At 31.8% G+C, this 14,806-nt stretch overlaps 1 protein-coding gene across 1 annotated transcript; it reads left to right on the forward strand.

The window, feature by feature from the left end:
- Positions 1–6,091: 6,091 nt before the first annotated feature.
- Positions 6,092–13,972, forward strand: LOC125053897 (SH2B adapter protein 1). The gene is made up of 5 exons (XM_047655507.1): positions 6,092–6,974; positions 7,237–7,468; positions 7,846–8,039; positions 8,407–8,595; positions 11,187–13,972. Exons 1-5 carry the CDS (start codon positions 6,288–6,290, stop codon positions 11,340–11,342), a joined length of 1,458 nt encoding a protein of 485 aa, XP_047511463.1. The 5' UTR covers positions 6,092–6,287; the 3' UTR covers positions 11,343–13,972.
- Positions 13,973–14,806: the final 834 nt, after the last annotated feature.

Below are 14,806 nucleotides of genomic sequence, written 5' to 3' on the forward strand. Positions count from 1 at the left end.
AACACTCTATTTATGAGGTCTGGTAGTTTTATTTACGTCTCATGTAAACAAACCAACCTATATTGTACATAATATATAATAAATTAGATTACTGGCAACATTGTACTTACCTCGAATAGAAATAGCAATATATTAATGTAGAAATAAGTCAAAGATCATTTTTCAATCTATTGGGCAAGTAGGTGATCAGCCTCCAATGCCTGACACACGCTGTCGACTTTTTGGGTCTAAGAAAGTTTCCTCACGATGTTTTCCGTCACCGTTCGAGCGAATGTTAAATAGAAACATACGCGCACATAGAAAGAAAGTTCATTGGTCGTCGAAGTTCGTCGGGGATCGAACCTACGACCTCAGGGATGAGAGTCGCACGCTGAAGCCACTAGGCCATAACTGCTCAACTTAGTAATAATAATATTTAAAAACTGATAAATAGAAAATTATAACGAATTTAAAGTTTTGTCCCTGTAGCAGTGTACCTTTAATGCTTGTAGTCCAAGATGTATTGCGATACTTATTATTTGTTGGAAAGTACCAGCTCTGAGGGCACCGGTACCATCTAGCAGGCGCCGACTTCAATCTAATTAAAGCACTTGAACCCCAAGAGTCTCTACTCCAAAGGTAACAAAATCAAAGTTGGAGAAAGACTTATATTTGAGCCGTTTATTATTTTCCTCTTGCTCTGCGGCCGCGCTTTTGCTCATGGGAATCGAATAGATAGTTCTATTTATATTTCTATTTATAATATTATATTGTTTTTTATGGGACAATATTCCACAAGATGTTTTAATGACCCTAATCAAATCTATGCGGAACCGATTAGAATCCATAATAAGGGCACGTGGAGGTAATACACCTTATGAAAACATAAAAAAAAACCCTTGCATAAAGCTTGTGTCTATTGTTAAAACCAATTTTTTAATTAAACCAATTTTCTTGAAATTTCTGTTTTTCTTCAAAAAAGTTTTAAGGTCCCTTCCAGTACACAAACTTAAACTTAAGACCCTACGCTGTTTTAAAGTTAACGAACCAATCTAGACGTTTTAATTTAAATCTGTGTAGAAAGTTTGCATACTTGGTTAAAATATTTATTTCAAAGTCGTTTTTTAGTTTGATGCAGTTTATGAGTCCGTCAGTGTAGGTATATTAAACTGTTCGTGTAACTATTATAAACTTTTTATTATTCCTATCTGTTTATTTAACATCTATTACTATTTTTATAATTTCTTTTATATAATATAAGAAGATAATAGAAGAAGAAAGAAGAGGTCGCGTAACTTTATAAATTGGTTTCGCCAAAAGTACCTAATTTTTGTTTAAAAAATAGGTAAATAAACATTTTAAAAGGCTAATTTATTTACATTTCCTAAGTACGACAATTACAATATCAAAGCGTTCCACTTGAATATCGTGATCGGAAACTTTTAAAAATATTCACATAAAGTCTCAAACCTATTAGAATATATTTATATTATCTGATGTTATTTTACTAAAATATATTAATCGGTGGCTTCTCCGAAATAATCAAAAGCATTTCTTCAGTATTTATATTTCCCGATTGCCTGACTAAGGCGTCCCATAACCGTCTCTTTTACACCGAACATAAAACGATCAGTAAGAAAGAGATAGACATGCAATGGGCGGAGCGTCCTCGTGCTACGCGAGAATTTGTTTCATTAAAATAAGAACAAAGTTATTGTTATTTGTCTGAGAATTGATTTGAAATAGTTGTGGTTACTAATAAACTAAATCTATGAACATTGTTAGTCATGTTTCTATAGGTATTAGACAGTTTTTATTACACAACAAATATTAGTCGGGTCTAGTTTTCGACAAATAGACACGGGAAGGGCAAGAAAGATAGGGTAGACCGAGGCGAATCGGATCACAGGGCGAATCGGATCAAAATTAGAAATCCGTTGATAATTCAAATATCACAATTACATAGAACGCACTCAACCGGCGTTTTATGTCTCTTCATTTACTGAGCACCTCCCGACATAAGCAGTATTTCGATCGCGCTTGTGGATCAGTGGCAATGCCGATCGTCAGCCACTCGGTTTTTTGTGTGTGTCGCAATTTGGCGCTCATCTAAGGTACGCGTACTTACGATTTCTTTGTGTCATATGACGGATTTGTCTTAATTCAACTACATTGGCTTATATTGTTAAGCAAGGTGTTTATATTAAAGAACCAATTAGCTTTTAAGTATAATCTTAGAGGTTAACGTCTAAAATATTTATTTCAAAAGTCCTAATTATGGGGCTAATCGGATCATATCCTTAGGGGCGAATTGGATGATACTTTTAAACTAATTTATTACATGTTTGAGGTTATTGATTCATGTTTATTTCATGACCGCCGGAGAATGGTCTCAAGAAAAAATAAAAAAGGCTGTAAATAAAGTCCAGAACAAAGAGTTTACCTTACGTAAAGCTGCTAAGATTTTTTCAGTACCGTTCATGAGCTTACAGAAAAAAAGGACCATATATGTGAATTATGTGCCAATAATCAAAATAGATCTTATTATTATATATTTTTACTGATTCCAAAGTTATTTAACACTATACCTTAAAATTTGGTTATATGTTGTGTACGATCCGATTCACCCCGAAAGTTGGGGCGAATCGGATATTTTCCTTTTTTTAGTTTTTAATAGGTAATTAAGAGAATATATGTATGATTTAAGTTTTCAAATGTTTGTTTCATAGGTTATTAATACTTCTTACGATTTTATTAATAAAAATAACATTATATAACACTTTAGTATGATTTACTCAACCTCAAAGAAAAAGTGATCCTATTCGCCTCGGTCTACTATATTATAAGAGAATTTAAAGTAATATTGTAACAATCTTGCTAATAGGTATACACAGTCTAAGGTATATTAAACTTAAAGGAGTTAATACAATGGGTTAATAAGGAGTTAATACCTGCCTAAGCGCTGCTAAATGTCAACTTTCATATGTCATATAGTGTCAAATAATGTCACTTTGTTTATACAAATCTAAAAATAATGATCCTTATTGTTTATTGTCAAAGTGACTCGATACTATGGAAGACATCAATACCCACAAACCTTATTTAGAAAATTCTTGAGATTATGAATAAAATCGATATTTAACTATATGTAGGTAATCAAATAATATCCCTCATAATTTTTACCAACATATTAATTATTTGGAAATTATTGGATTTTCATATGCGGAAGTCGTACATTTCTAAATCATGCAAACTCTGATTGCGTTACCGACATTTCTGTAAGACAGAGAATCTCCCAATATACCTAACACTGGAAGTATTGTCCATCAAACTCATTTAACCCAGTGAGTCATAATAGTTTTTATAAAAGTTTATTGCTCTTGCATTTCCGAAGCTCTTGGCTTTATTTACGTTTATAGTGTAAGCGACGACAGCGTTAACGACGCATCTTCCTGCCGCGCATTTGTCTGTCAACGCGCACTTGGTACCGGATGCATAGAAAAACGTTTGCGTCTAGGCCTTGCTACAGAATATAAAATTAAATATTTTTGTTACTAATGCGATACAGAAATCACCTTAAATAAATATTTTTAAACTTGACTTAAGGAAATTAAATATTATAGGTATATTTATTAATAAATAGTCAATGTATAGATAAACAACAAAGAAAAAGTTAATCTTTCTATATTTAAATTTACTGTCAGTTCAGGTTGGTCGGCCTTATCGTATATGCCTGGGGCCTTAGTCAAGATGCCGTAACAGTAATGTATGTAGAAAGTCGAAAACTAAATTTGTATGGAAATTACAGTTCGTGTCGAAAAGTTTTCATACAAATTTAGTTTTTGACGTTCTACATACACTACTGTTAAGGCATCTTGACTAAGGCCCCTGGTCCAAATTCAGAGTGTACTAGACAAGGGACAAGTTAAACCCATAACCGACTAGAATGCATGGTGAATGTCATGAAAGTGGATACTGGATAAAGCGAAAGAGCTATGGCAGGACCGTAGCAAATGGATATCTGTTGTCTCTGCCTATCCCTTTGGGAACAAGGAGTGAAGATTTAAATAAATAAATACGTTTAACTTCTACCAGCAATAGGCATTGTAAAATAGGAGTACCTACGTGTTACAGTACACAAGGGTGAATGAAGGCAAATCAGACAGAAACATAATATAAACATTAAACCATAGAAATTATAGAAGATTGGACCATATAATAAAATTCCAAATTTAAAGAATTTTTAACAGATGATAAATACGAGAAGTCTAAGGTCATTCAAACAAACGTAACGATACTTATATAGATATAAATAGTATTTTTACATCTTGGAAAAGAAATAAATTATTATCTATATTAGAACAAAAAAGATATTTTTGGTATTCTAGCAATAACAAACCTAAATTAGTAGTTATTATTACATCAAAATAGTGTTTAAATACAATTAAAGTAACTCACATCGCATCAATTAAGGTTGCCTAATGGAACCTTAGAAAAGCATTAGGTAGGTGTATCTATTAAAATATTCCTAATACTCGTAAAAATACATAAGTTGTTGTAAATACATGTTTTTAAAGCGATTATTTCATAATTAATAAATGTTACAACTATGAAATTGATTAACAAAGAAAAATTCATAAATAATGCAAGAAATTCGCGTTTACACAATAAAGATTTTTATTATAGTTATTATTATTTTGCAAACGTTTGTGTAATTTAATGAAATCATTTACGTTTTTCCTACTAAACGTAGGTAAGTAGGTACTTACATGAAAACGCGGCCATTTTGTTGCCAACGTCAATATTGCAGTTTTTTTTTAAAACTTTAGTTTCCGAATACAACAACTTTCCTAACATCGAAGGTGTTCCAATTATATCATTGCAAAAATATAATGACATAAAGCAATCATCGCGATTCAGGTGAATGGCCGAGCGCGCCATGTCTCCCATAATTCCGTCATCGGTGCGTCTGATGCGCGCCAAAATAAGTTTACTGGTTACTGGTTTGACACACGATCCGTGGCCTCCTGATACATGACGCATTTCAGTGGTCTACTTCAGGAATCACCAACTAATTATAGATCAAAAGACATCAAAGCCTTGCACAGCGAAACAGTTTAAATTAGAAAACACTCAAGCCAAATCCACTAAACAATCAACAATCCTTTTTTTTACTACTTTTACGATCAAATGGATAAAGGCATAATATGCTTGGTGAAGGAGTTAATCCAAAATTGGTTATGAAGTTTCTATAGATTAGAATAAGTAAGTAAAAGTATATACATATTATTAAATTGATATAGGTTTCAATGTATAACTATTGCGTCGACGCTTAAATTTAAGAATATTTAAAGGAATATTTTATTTACGTGAGTATAATTAATATCACCAAATTTTCGTTACATGGCGAATAAATACTCTACGTATTAATCTCCTTTATAGATTTGGTAAGAAGAGTAAAATAATAGTTCATAATATTTTGAAATAATATATTATAATATATATACTTATTATCTATTTGTGCACATGACATGTATAAAAAAATATTATACTCAATAGTTTTATTTATTTATTGATGGAAATCAACTTCCATCGTTATTTAATATTTTTAGTTTTATTCCGGCTAAAGTGTTTTATGTTAACTTGTAACACAATTCATACATATTTTTAAATCTAAAATTATTCCTATCTTATTTGTTTAATTGAGTCCTCATTGATTCATTTTTACCTCTAAACGTATAGACTATGCAATATCAGTAGGATATACCTAATGCATGATATCATTAAGGCACCTCCTTTTTAATCTACAAATTTTTACTATTCGTTTCGAATTTTTACCTGCATGTTCAGGACCCATTATTCCAACCCTGATCTCATACACATACGTTACAAGATAACAAACAATGGGGGAAAATTTTTATAGCGCTTAGCGTCATCTGTTGAAATTTATTCGTACTATGTTCTTTCTTGCCATTTAAAAAAAAAGTCGAACTAAGTTAAAATTTCACTAAACATATATTTTGATAGTAAATCGTATTAATTATAATATTATTTTTACACTAAGCCCATCAAAAAATACAAAGTAGGGTAACGATACAATTTTCAAATGACAATTTTTTCATATGGTAATTAAAGTTGTTTTCGCGAGATTCTTGAGAGCATCATGAATCTTATTTTGATAGCATAATTGTTATTAATTCAGTAAAAAAGTGCTAATAAATATTTAAGTAGTTTAGTGTTTCAATGTTAAGTTTAACGTAGAGTAAAAAATAGTTATACAAGTGGAGCTAATAAAGAAATTGCTTGCCATGGCCGGCCCGTCCGACGGCGATCCCGACGGATGGGTCCAGTTCTGTGAGCGTCAGGCCAAAACTGCCGCTCAGGACTTCGCCAAGGCTTGCGTACAATACATACAAACCAGCACAATAGACGGCACGGCTCGCCCATACACGTCTCAAAAGGAACTACTGAAAAAATTCGTCGAATGCTTCTCTGAACACTTTGACTTCGAATTTAACAAGCTAAAGGCACAGCACAAGTTACCAAATGGCACACATACTGGACACGACGAAAGTGACTATTCAGAAGACACTGAGTCGCCGAAAACACATCACAAACCATTTTTCAGAAGGTTATCGTTTAAGGGTTTGCGGCGTGGTAAGGGTCTGTTCCAAAAACAGCATTCAGACGAAGTAGAATTATCAACGAATTTGAACAAACACAAAACTAAGTTAGCGAAAATTGTTGTTGAATGTAGAAAAGAAGGATTAGTTAATTATTTAACTCCAGAAAGCTTGGAGCAACCTGGAGGCCCACAGAAATGGGAAAAATGTAGGCTAGCATTAGTTAAGACTGTAGGTGGTTATATGTTAGAGTTTTACTCTCCACCTAAAGCTCAAAAGCCTAGAAGTGGTGTATTTTGTTTCCTAATATCTGAGGCTCGGGAAACCACTGCTTTAGAGATGCCTGATCATGAAAATACTTTTGTTTTAAAGGTATTCACAAACTATAATATTGTAATTTATTTAATCTATTACTATTTATAAAACTTCAATTTATAATCTAAAACAAGTTTGATAATATATTATTTGTAAACAATAACAATAGAGTAAAGATTGACCAAAATTACTTATTCAAATATCTGTAGGGAACTATTAAAAATATTGTGTGTCTAGACTTGTGAGTTTAGTTCTGGCGATCATGATATTAAACATATTTTGTTATCTAACAATAAATTTTTATTAATGCTTTTTTTAGGCTGACAATAATATGGAATATGTAATTGAGGCAGCTGATGTAGATGACATGAAGTCATGGTTAGCAACAATAAAGTACTGTATGAGATCGGCACCTACAACCCAGCCACCACCAGATTCCCTAGCTGGACTGTCAGAGCCCGCACCCCCAGATCTGCCACCACGAAGAGATTTACCCTCAAGTACTAGTAATGCCGATTTAGCTACGGACACTCCTGAAGAGGCTGAATTAGGTGAGTTTCAATTTTAAAATGTTTAAAATGGATACAGTCTTGTGAAATATGCATATTTTCTTGTTAAAGTTATGTAAATATATGATGTGTCCAAGTTAATATAGTTTTCTTTGGCGGGGTAAAATTGCATCTTTACATTTCTATGTTGCTTTATTATTATATAATATATATAAATTAAGCATAGTGTGGAACATTTTATACACACCAAACACAACTATCTTTTAATTATTGGTCTCAAATTCTGTTCCAAGTTTACTATACATTTAAACAAATCTAAATAATAATTATTTTTATTCAATATTTTGACAGTTAAATATTATATCTGTTACATACATCAACTTATAGAATTGACTAGATAAGTGCCTGTAAAATTTCAGGTTCAATAGCAGAAGAGGCATGTGATGCAGGCCCCCGAGTGTCTCTTAGTGAGTGGCCTTGGTTCCATGGGACTTTAGCCCGGTCGGCAGCTGCAGCATGTGTTTTGGCTGGTGGAACTGCAGCTCATGGGTGCTACCTTGTTAGGCAGAGTGAGACACGGAGGGGAGAATATGTGCTCACTTTTAATTTCCAGGTTTGTTTTAATATGTTGTCAAATTATGTGGATTTCGCCAAATTTTATATACAAATTGATTAAATGTATATACATATATGCATAGTTCATACAAAAAACATTTAATGTTATATAAAATTTTATAAATATAGTTATAACTTTTTATATTTCAGTATAATATAATACAATAAAAAAATACCCTTGGACATACTACGATAATTTAGTTTCCAAGTCTGGTTCTATATAGGCAATGAAATATCACTTAACCCCCTAAAAAACATTTTATTTTAAATTTATATTAATCTGTCTCTATTACCATTGCAATAGTACAGTATAAATCTGTATATAAAAAAAACATCAGTCACTATTTTTTGTAATAAATTTTCAGGGCCGAGCTAAACACCTGCGAATGACACTAAGCGATTCTGGACAATGCCGGGTGCAGCATCTCTGGTTTCCAAACGTCCATGACATGCTGGAACACTTCCGAGCAAACCCCATTCCGCTGGAATCGGGCGGGGCAGCTGACGTCACCCTTACAGAGTATGTGGTCTGCCAGGACGGAGCTAGAAATCAAGTGAGCTATACACAATAGTACACATAATTTTTTTTTTTGTTCACTTATAAACATCATAAGGATAACACGGGCTGTTAACATATATGTATAATTTAACTAGGTATTTTGTAAACAAAGTTTATTATGTTTTGAGAAACAAATTTGTTAGAACTTTGTTGAATTTAGAATGTGTGACCTGATGATGAATCATTACTATAACTTAAATAAGATATTAAATAAATGAAATTACATACTTCCAGTTTAAGTTAATTGTACTAGTAGATAGCTACAAAGGTACTATCTTCAACTCGTGCATCAAACATAAAAACATAAAAATTTATATGCCATGCTCGTTTGGTATTAATAACTAATTTTCAAAAAATCTGAGACAATAAATTAAAACTATGAGGCTTATGCATCATCCCACCGAAGAAAGTCTCAATTTTATTACAAATTTTCACATTTTCCAATTAGAAACATTTTGTATAATTTTTTTGTCTCTTGCCTACTGTAACTGTGTATACGTTTTGCTATTAATTGTTTAGTTGTAGCTTAGATTAGTCTTCTCTTTATTTATAATTATAACTCATAAAAACTGTTTAGCTATCTGTATTAAATAAAATACATATTGATCAATTTCCATATATAATATACAGAGGATGCAACTTCAACATAAACCCAACTTCTATTTTTTATTAAAAAGACGGGTATGTATGCAAATGGTCACGTGACTTAATGTCATCGCTTTACCGACTAGTTTGGTATGGGTCACGACTGTCGTATCGTGATTTTGATCCCTGTATTTTTTTTCTTATGAGTTATATTTGTAATCTATGCATATACAGAGGTAAAAAATATTTTTGAATGGCTACAAAGGTCAAAGACAATAAATCCCACTTACATCTGTATATGTCTTTATGTAGCTTTGTATATTTTCGTTTGCTTTTTTTGTGCACTGGCCTGTTGTTTTCACATTTTTAAAAAAAGAATAAATAGTTTCCATACATTTGTAAATATTTTTATTAATTGGTTAATAATCAAAATTTTGTTTTCTGTACATTATGTATGAAAGTTAAAATGTTAAGTGTAATGTATATTTGAATTTGCTGTTGATTCCTGAATATGCATTTTATTTATTGTATTTTAATATTATTAGATTAAGAATCGTAGGATCTACCTATTTTTATTTTGCGGTTAAAGTTTTTTAAGTTGTCATTTATGAGGGTATATCTTGATGCAAAAATAACGTTAACACTCAATCTTTTAATATTTTAAATTTGAAAAAGGAAGGTCTCAAATTTAATCTATTTTATTTTTTCATCTGGATACACCTTGACTGTTTATAGATCACTAACCTTTAGCATAGATTTTGTTAATTTTGTACAAACCGAACTTATGTTCTGTGAAGCTTTAATCATACTTTTGGTTGTATTTTTTTTTATTATTAAAGATTTCTGCTATTGCTTTGTTTTTTTTCTTTGCTTTAGTTTTGTCTTGTGTGCTTGTTTATGATTTAACGATTTAAGGTAAGTTTATCTTATAACTGTTATCTATCTAATCATAATACATAGAGGAAGAAAAACAGGGACTGATTATGAATAAAAAGTCTGATATATATTAATAGAGCCTATATCTGATGATGACCACTATTCCCTAGACCTTTTATTATTTACGTAATGTTAAATATACAATGTATAAACAAGTAAATGTTGTTTCAGTCTTGCTTGTTAACCCAGCTATGAAAAATATATTAAATTTTTCACGTACTTCTTATTTTTATAAGCGATATTATTGCTAGATATGAATATACAACAGTAAAAAAGGGTCACATTAAATACCAGTGGTTTATAACTACTGTAACAAGTCTTGTCAGGATCGCGACAATTTTATATGAAAATAATATTTGTGGTAAAAAATACCTTGCCAGCTACAAATAATTTTTCATGTCAGGGTCACAAATAATATAATGTAAAAATAATTATTGTGATATATTTAAAGTATTGGGAAGGTAAGAAAAACAGTACTCTCTTAAGAATTTTTATGTGAGACTTATGAATCTATGTACAAAGCCATTCATAAATTTACTAAGATTCAATAATTGTTCTTAGGGGACACCAAAAATACAAAAGTTATGCTTGCGTTGCTGTTAGCCCTGAGGTCGTGCGTTCGTACCAATATAATATTCAATAAATATTCAAAGTGAGCGTTAAAGTAAGTTACGTAACGCAATTTTTGGAGATTGTTGACCCCCCCCCCATCCCCCCCCCAGGTAACGCGCTGTAACGTTTTTCTGTACCCAAGTATAGTAAAACGTTCCGTAAACACCTAGTGACTCTTTATACCTAAAAGTTGCCATTATGTGGTGTAAAGTACTGGATAGTCGAAAATAATATTAACAATAACGCGTACCTAATTCAATCCCCGCCCCGCATCGTAACGTTTTACAAAAGGAACCCCCCCCCCTTCAAATTCGCTATGTAATACTTGAATGCTCCCTAAATGAAAACAACCCAAAATCGATTGTGTGCCAAACAAAGGCTGATCACCTGCTTGCCTATATGCAACGATTATAGCTCATTCGTTTTCCGATAATTTATATTTATTAATTGCAGTCGGAAGTGTCACACGGTAGTGACGTTCGCATGAGACGTGCGGAAATGGAGGCTCTCTTCGGGAACAATAGCAGCCCATCCGATCACCGAGCTGTTGATAACCAATACGTACTATGCAACATTCGTCCATCGACCTCGGATAGAAATCCTACTTAATTTTCGATGCGATATTGCACGAAGAATGTAAATTTCAAATCTAAGGTGATATGGTACGAAGAAAGTAGGGATTGAGTTACCTCTTACAGTACCTTAACGTAGCTCCAATGTAAATGTTTGTTTTAGTAAATTCATGTTTCTACGGTAACGATCCTAAAGTCTGGCAAAACGCTTTAGCACAAACTTGAGTGTAACGCCAATACTATAGTGAATGAATAACTAACATCGCTCCTTTCTTGGTGTATTTGATGTAAAATAAATAATTTCTTTCTTCGAAAATGATTCGATCGTAATCTGAGAGACAACATAATACACGGCAATTACAAAAGATGGCGCTGTAATAAAATTACCAGATAAGCTTTGTGCAATATTATTTTTGTTGCTCAATATTATGAATAGGTTGTATAGGATTTTGCCAAATCAATTTTGCTATTTAGCCAATGTATGCTTAAGTACATTTTTATGATATCAATACTCAATGTAGTTTATATTTTTCTTAATAACGGTGCATTAGAAATTAAGTCAGAACCAAATACACAAACGTCAATTGTAGAAAAAGCTTTATTTTTTAGCCGCTGTTGAAATTGAGCGCTCTTTGTGTATCTGGCATTTAATTGTTAATGCTCTTTTGGAGCCATAGCACAATTTTATACTGTAAGGATCGCTATGTCAATATATATGTTCTCAGAATAAAACCACTTTTCCGATTTTAATGAAAGTAAGCAGATAGGTAGCAGCTTTTTTATTTTATAGACCACTCAAGATAATAAAACAAAATATTTTTTTTATTAACCTTAAAAACATAGTTGGAATTCTAAGTTTAAAAGTATAAATTAAAAAAACTATTTTTTTATTAACCTTTTATTTTATTTTTTGTTCATTTGCAGTTTTAATAACAACTAAGTCAAAGAATTACCTATCTGATTTCTTTAAGTATGAAAGTGAATGTTGGAATTGAAATAGATATAGGTAGGAATATCGTTTGTTGTATAAATAAACATTAGAATAATTATTTATTAAATGTACGTATATCGCCCCAGAGACCCACACGATAGCTTTTTGAGTCTATAGCGTTTTCCCGCTAAAACCACTGATTCTTATTTTTAGTATAGCGACATCTATAGTTTTAACCTGTAACCATGCTTGCACTAATCGTCGATAACCTTAATCACTCTTATGTTGCTTGCCGTTACATAGAGAGTGGGGTCTCTCTGCATCTTCTACCAGCTGAAGTATATCCGAACCATTTCGACTTAGGGTCTTTCAAAAAAAGAGCGTACCAATTCTTAAAAGGCCGGTACGTACCCTCTGGCATTGAAGTATCCATAGCGGCGGTATCACTTAACATCAGATGAGCCTCCTACCCATTTGCCCAGTATTGGCACTCCGTAACCGAACTTTTATCTCCACATCTGTAACCCTGATGCTATACGATACTAAATGATGATCCTCGATGTGATACGAAAACTCAAGTGAAATCGCAATAATAAATCTCTCGTGGGTTGATCAAAGCGTAAAATATTTGTGTCTTCTTATTTTTAGTACTACCATTACATACTCAATAAAAAAAATACCTTTTCTATATTTCGATACCTTATAGCAAAAAGTCAGAAGAAAAATCTTCGTTCACGCCTGATACAACATTGTTGTCATTTCATAGGCGTACCTTTACATTTATTATATAAATTTTCTACACAGATTTAATTACATTGTCAAACTCATGGAGTTGTTTATCAGTTTATTTTTATAGAAGAAATATCTTTATAGCTTTCGGTGTTTGTTAGTAATAAGTTCATCGTGTGGGTGTAATTGTTAAAAAAATGTTGCCTTGTAATTAAATCCTAAGTGTAACTGTGTTGTCGCTGTTGCAATGCTTATAGGGGTCTCCCAAATTATAATTTTAACAAATAAATTTATCTAAGCCGGTAAAAATTAAATTTGTGTTTTTCAAACAATACGTCACTATAAAGACCTACTGTTAAAAGCGAAGAAATTACACCTGTATAATTAACCCAAGAGCAATGTAAATAATAGCGAATTATCAAAGCTGCCAAATATGGAATAAAGACGGAATCGCATTTAAATCCATATAACTTATCCGAGTCCTATATACAACTAACGGATGTACGTAATATGCAATATTTAATAAGTATATAAATTAACATGAGTAGGGCCTGTTTTAACTAATGTTTGCCGGAAATAGAATATAATACGGAAAAAAATGTTTTTCCAAACCAAGTGTGGCGAAATTAAATGTAACGTTAGAAATAGTTTATGATGGTTGGCGCATACTTTTTAAATTATTACATTTAAACTGGAGATACTGAATTCAATTTCCATTTATAATATGTTATAAGCAATTTACGGCCAGAACCTTCTAAAAGCTTTTTCTTTATCATTGCAAGTTACTATAACTGATATTTATTTATATTTTCCTTTAGGATGACCTATTTATATTTTTAACCTATGACCTATATATATTTTTAACTAATAATAACGATTATATGAAGTGTACATGCACAATCAACGGATATCTGTTTGTTGGATATAGGAATCAGCTGTTAGCTATGTAACATTCCCTGTTTAGTGTGAATGTAAGTTTGTAATATACACATTATATTTTGCACAGATATTTTTTTTTTACTTCTTATATATAAGTTTTTTTTTCAGAAAAGCCTGATGTGTACGCCAACATGATAAATTATCATGAATAAATAACACCAACACTAGGTATAGTTATAAATGCTAACATAAATGTGACTAATATTTGTATAAATAATCGGTGGTGCTACAACCGTGTTGTGTGTGGTGTAGTGTTTCATGATTATTTGTTTACTAATAGGCAAGTAGGTGATCAGCATTCGGTGCCTGACACATGTCGCCAACTGTAAGACAATACGATGTTTCCTTCACCGTATGAGCTAGTGTTAATTACGCGCACAGACAGAAAAGTCCATTGGAGCTGGAAATCGATCCTACTACCTTAGGTTAAGAGAAGTTCGGAACCCAACTTTGTTTATTTTGATGATTTTTTATCTCGTATCTCCTAATGTACAATTTAATAAAATATTTTATACAAGATTGAACTTTATAAATGTTTTATAAACTCTTTTAACCAACAAAATTAAGTAAATGAAAAATATTAGGGTTGAATTTTCTTCACCTTTTCTGAAATCTGTAATGAATCCCACATTTTTGCTTATATGAATACGGTTTGCGTACTTTACCACAGATAAAACGTTAAAAACATATTTCGAATACCATTAAAATAAAGTTAAATATTTGGTGGATTCACCAATTAATTTACGCCGGAAAGTAATCGTAAAGGTAAAAAAATTACAATATTATTCGTATTTTAGCTACAAGGCATTAAAAATTTATCTAATCTGGGGCTTAAGACAAAGTTACTTTTCGACAGGCGTGACCCACGCCAAACGTATAAGAATGATCACGTGATAAAGCGC

Source organism: Pieris napi, chromosome 11 (genome assembly GCF_905475465.1).
Source record: "Pieris napi chromosome 11, ilPieNapi1.2, whole genome shotgun sequence".
Classification (NCBI taxonomy): domain Eukaryota; kingdom Metazoa; phylum Arthropoda; class Insecta; order Lepidoptera; family Pieridae; genus Pieris; species Pieris napi.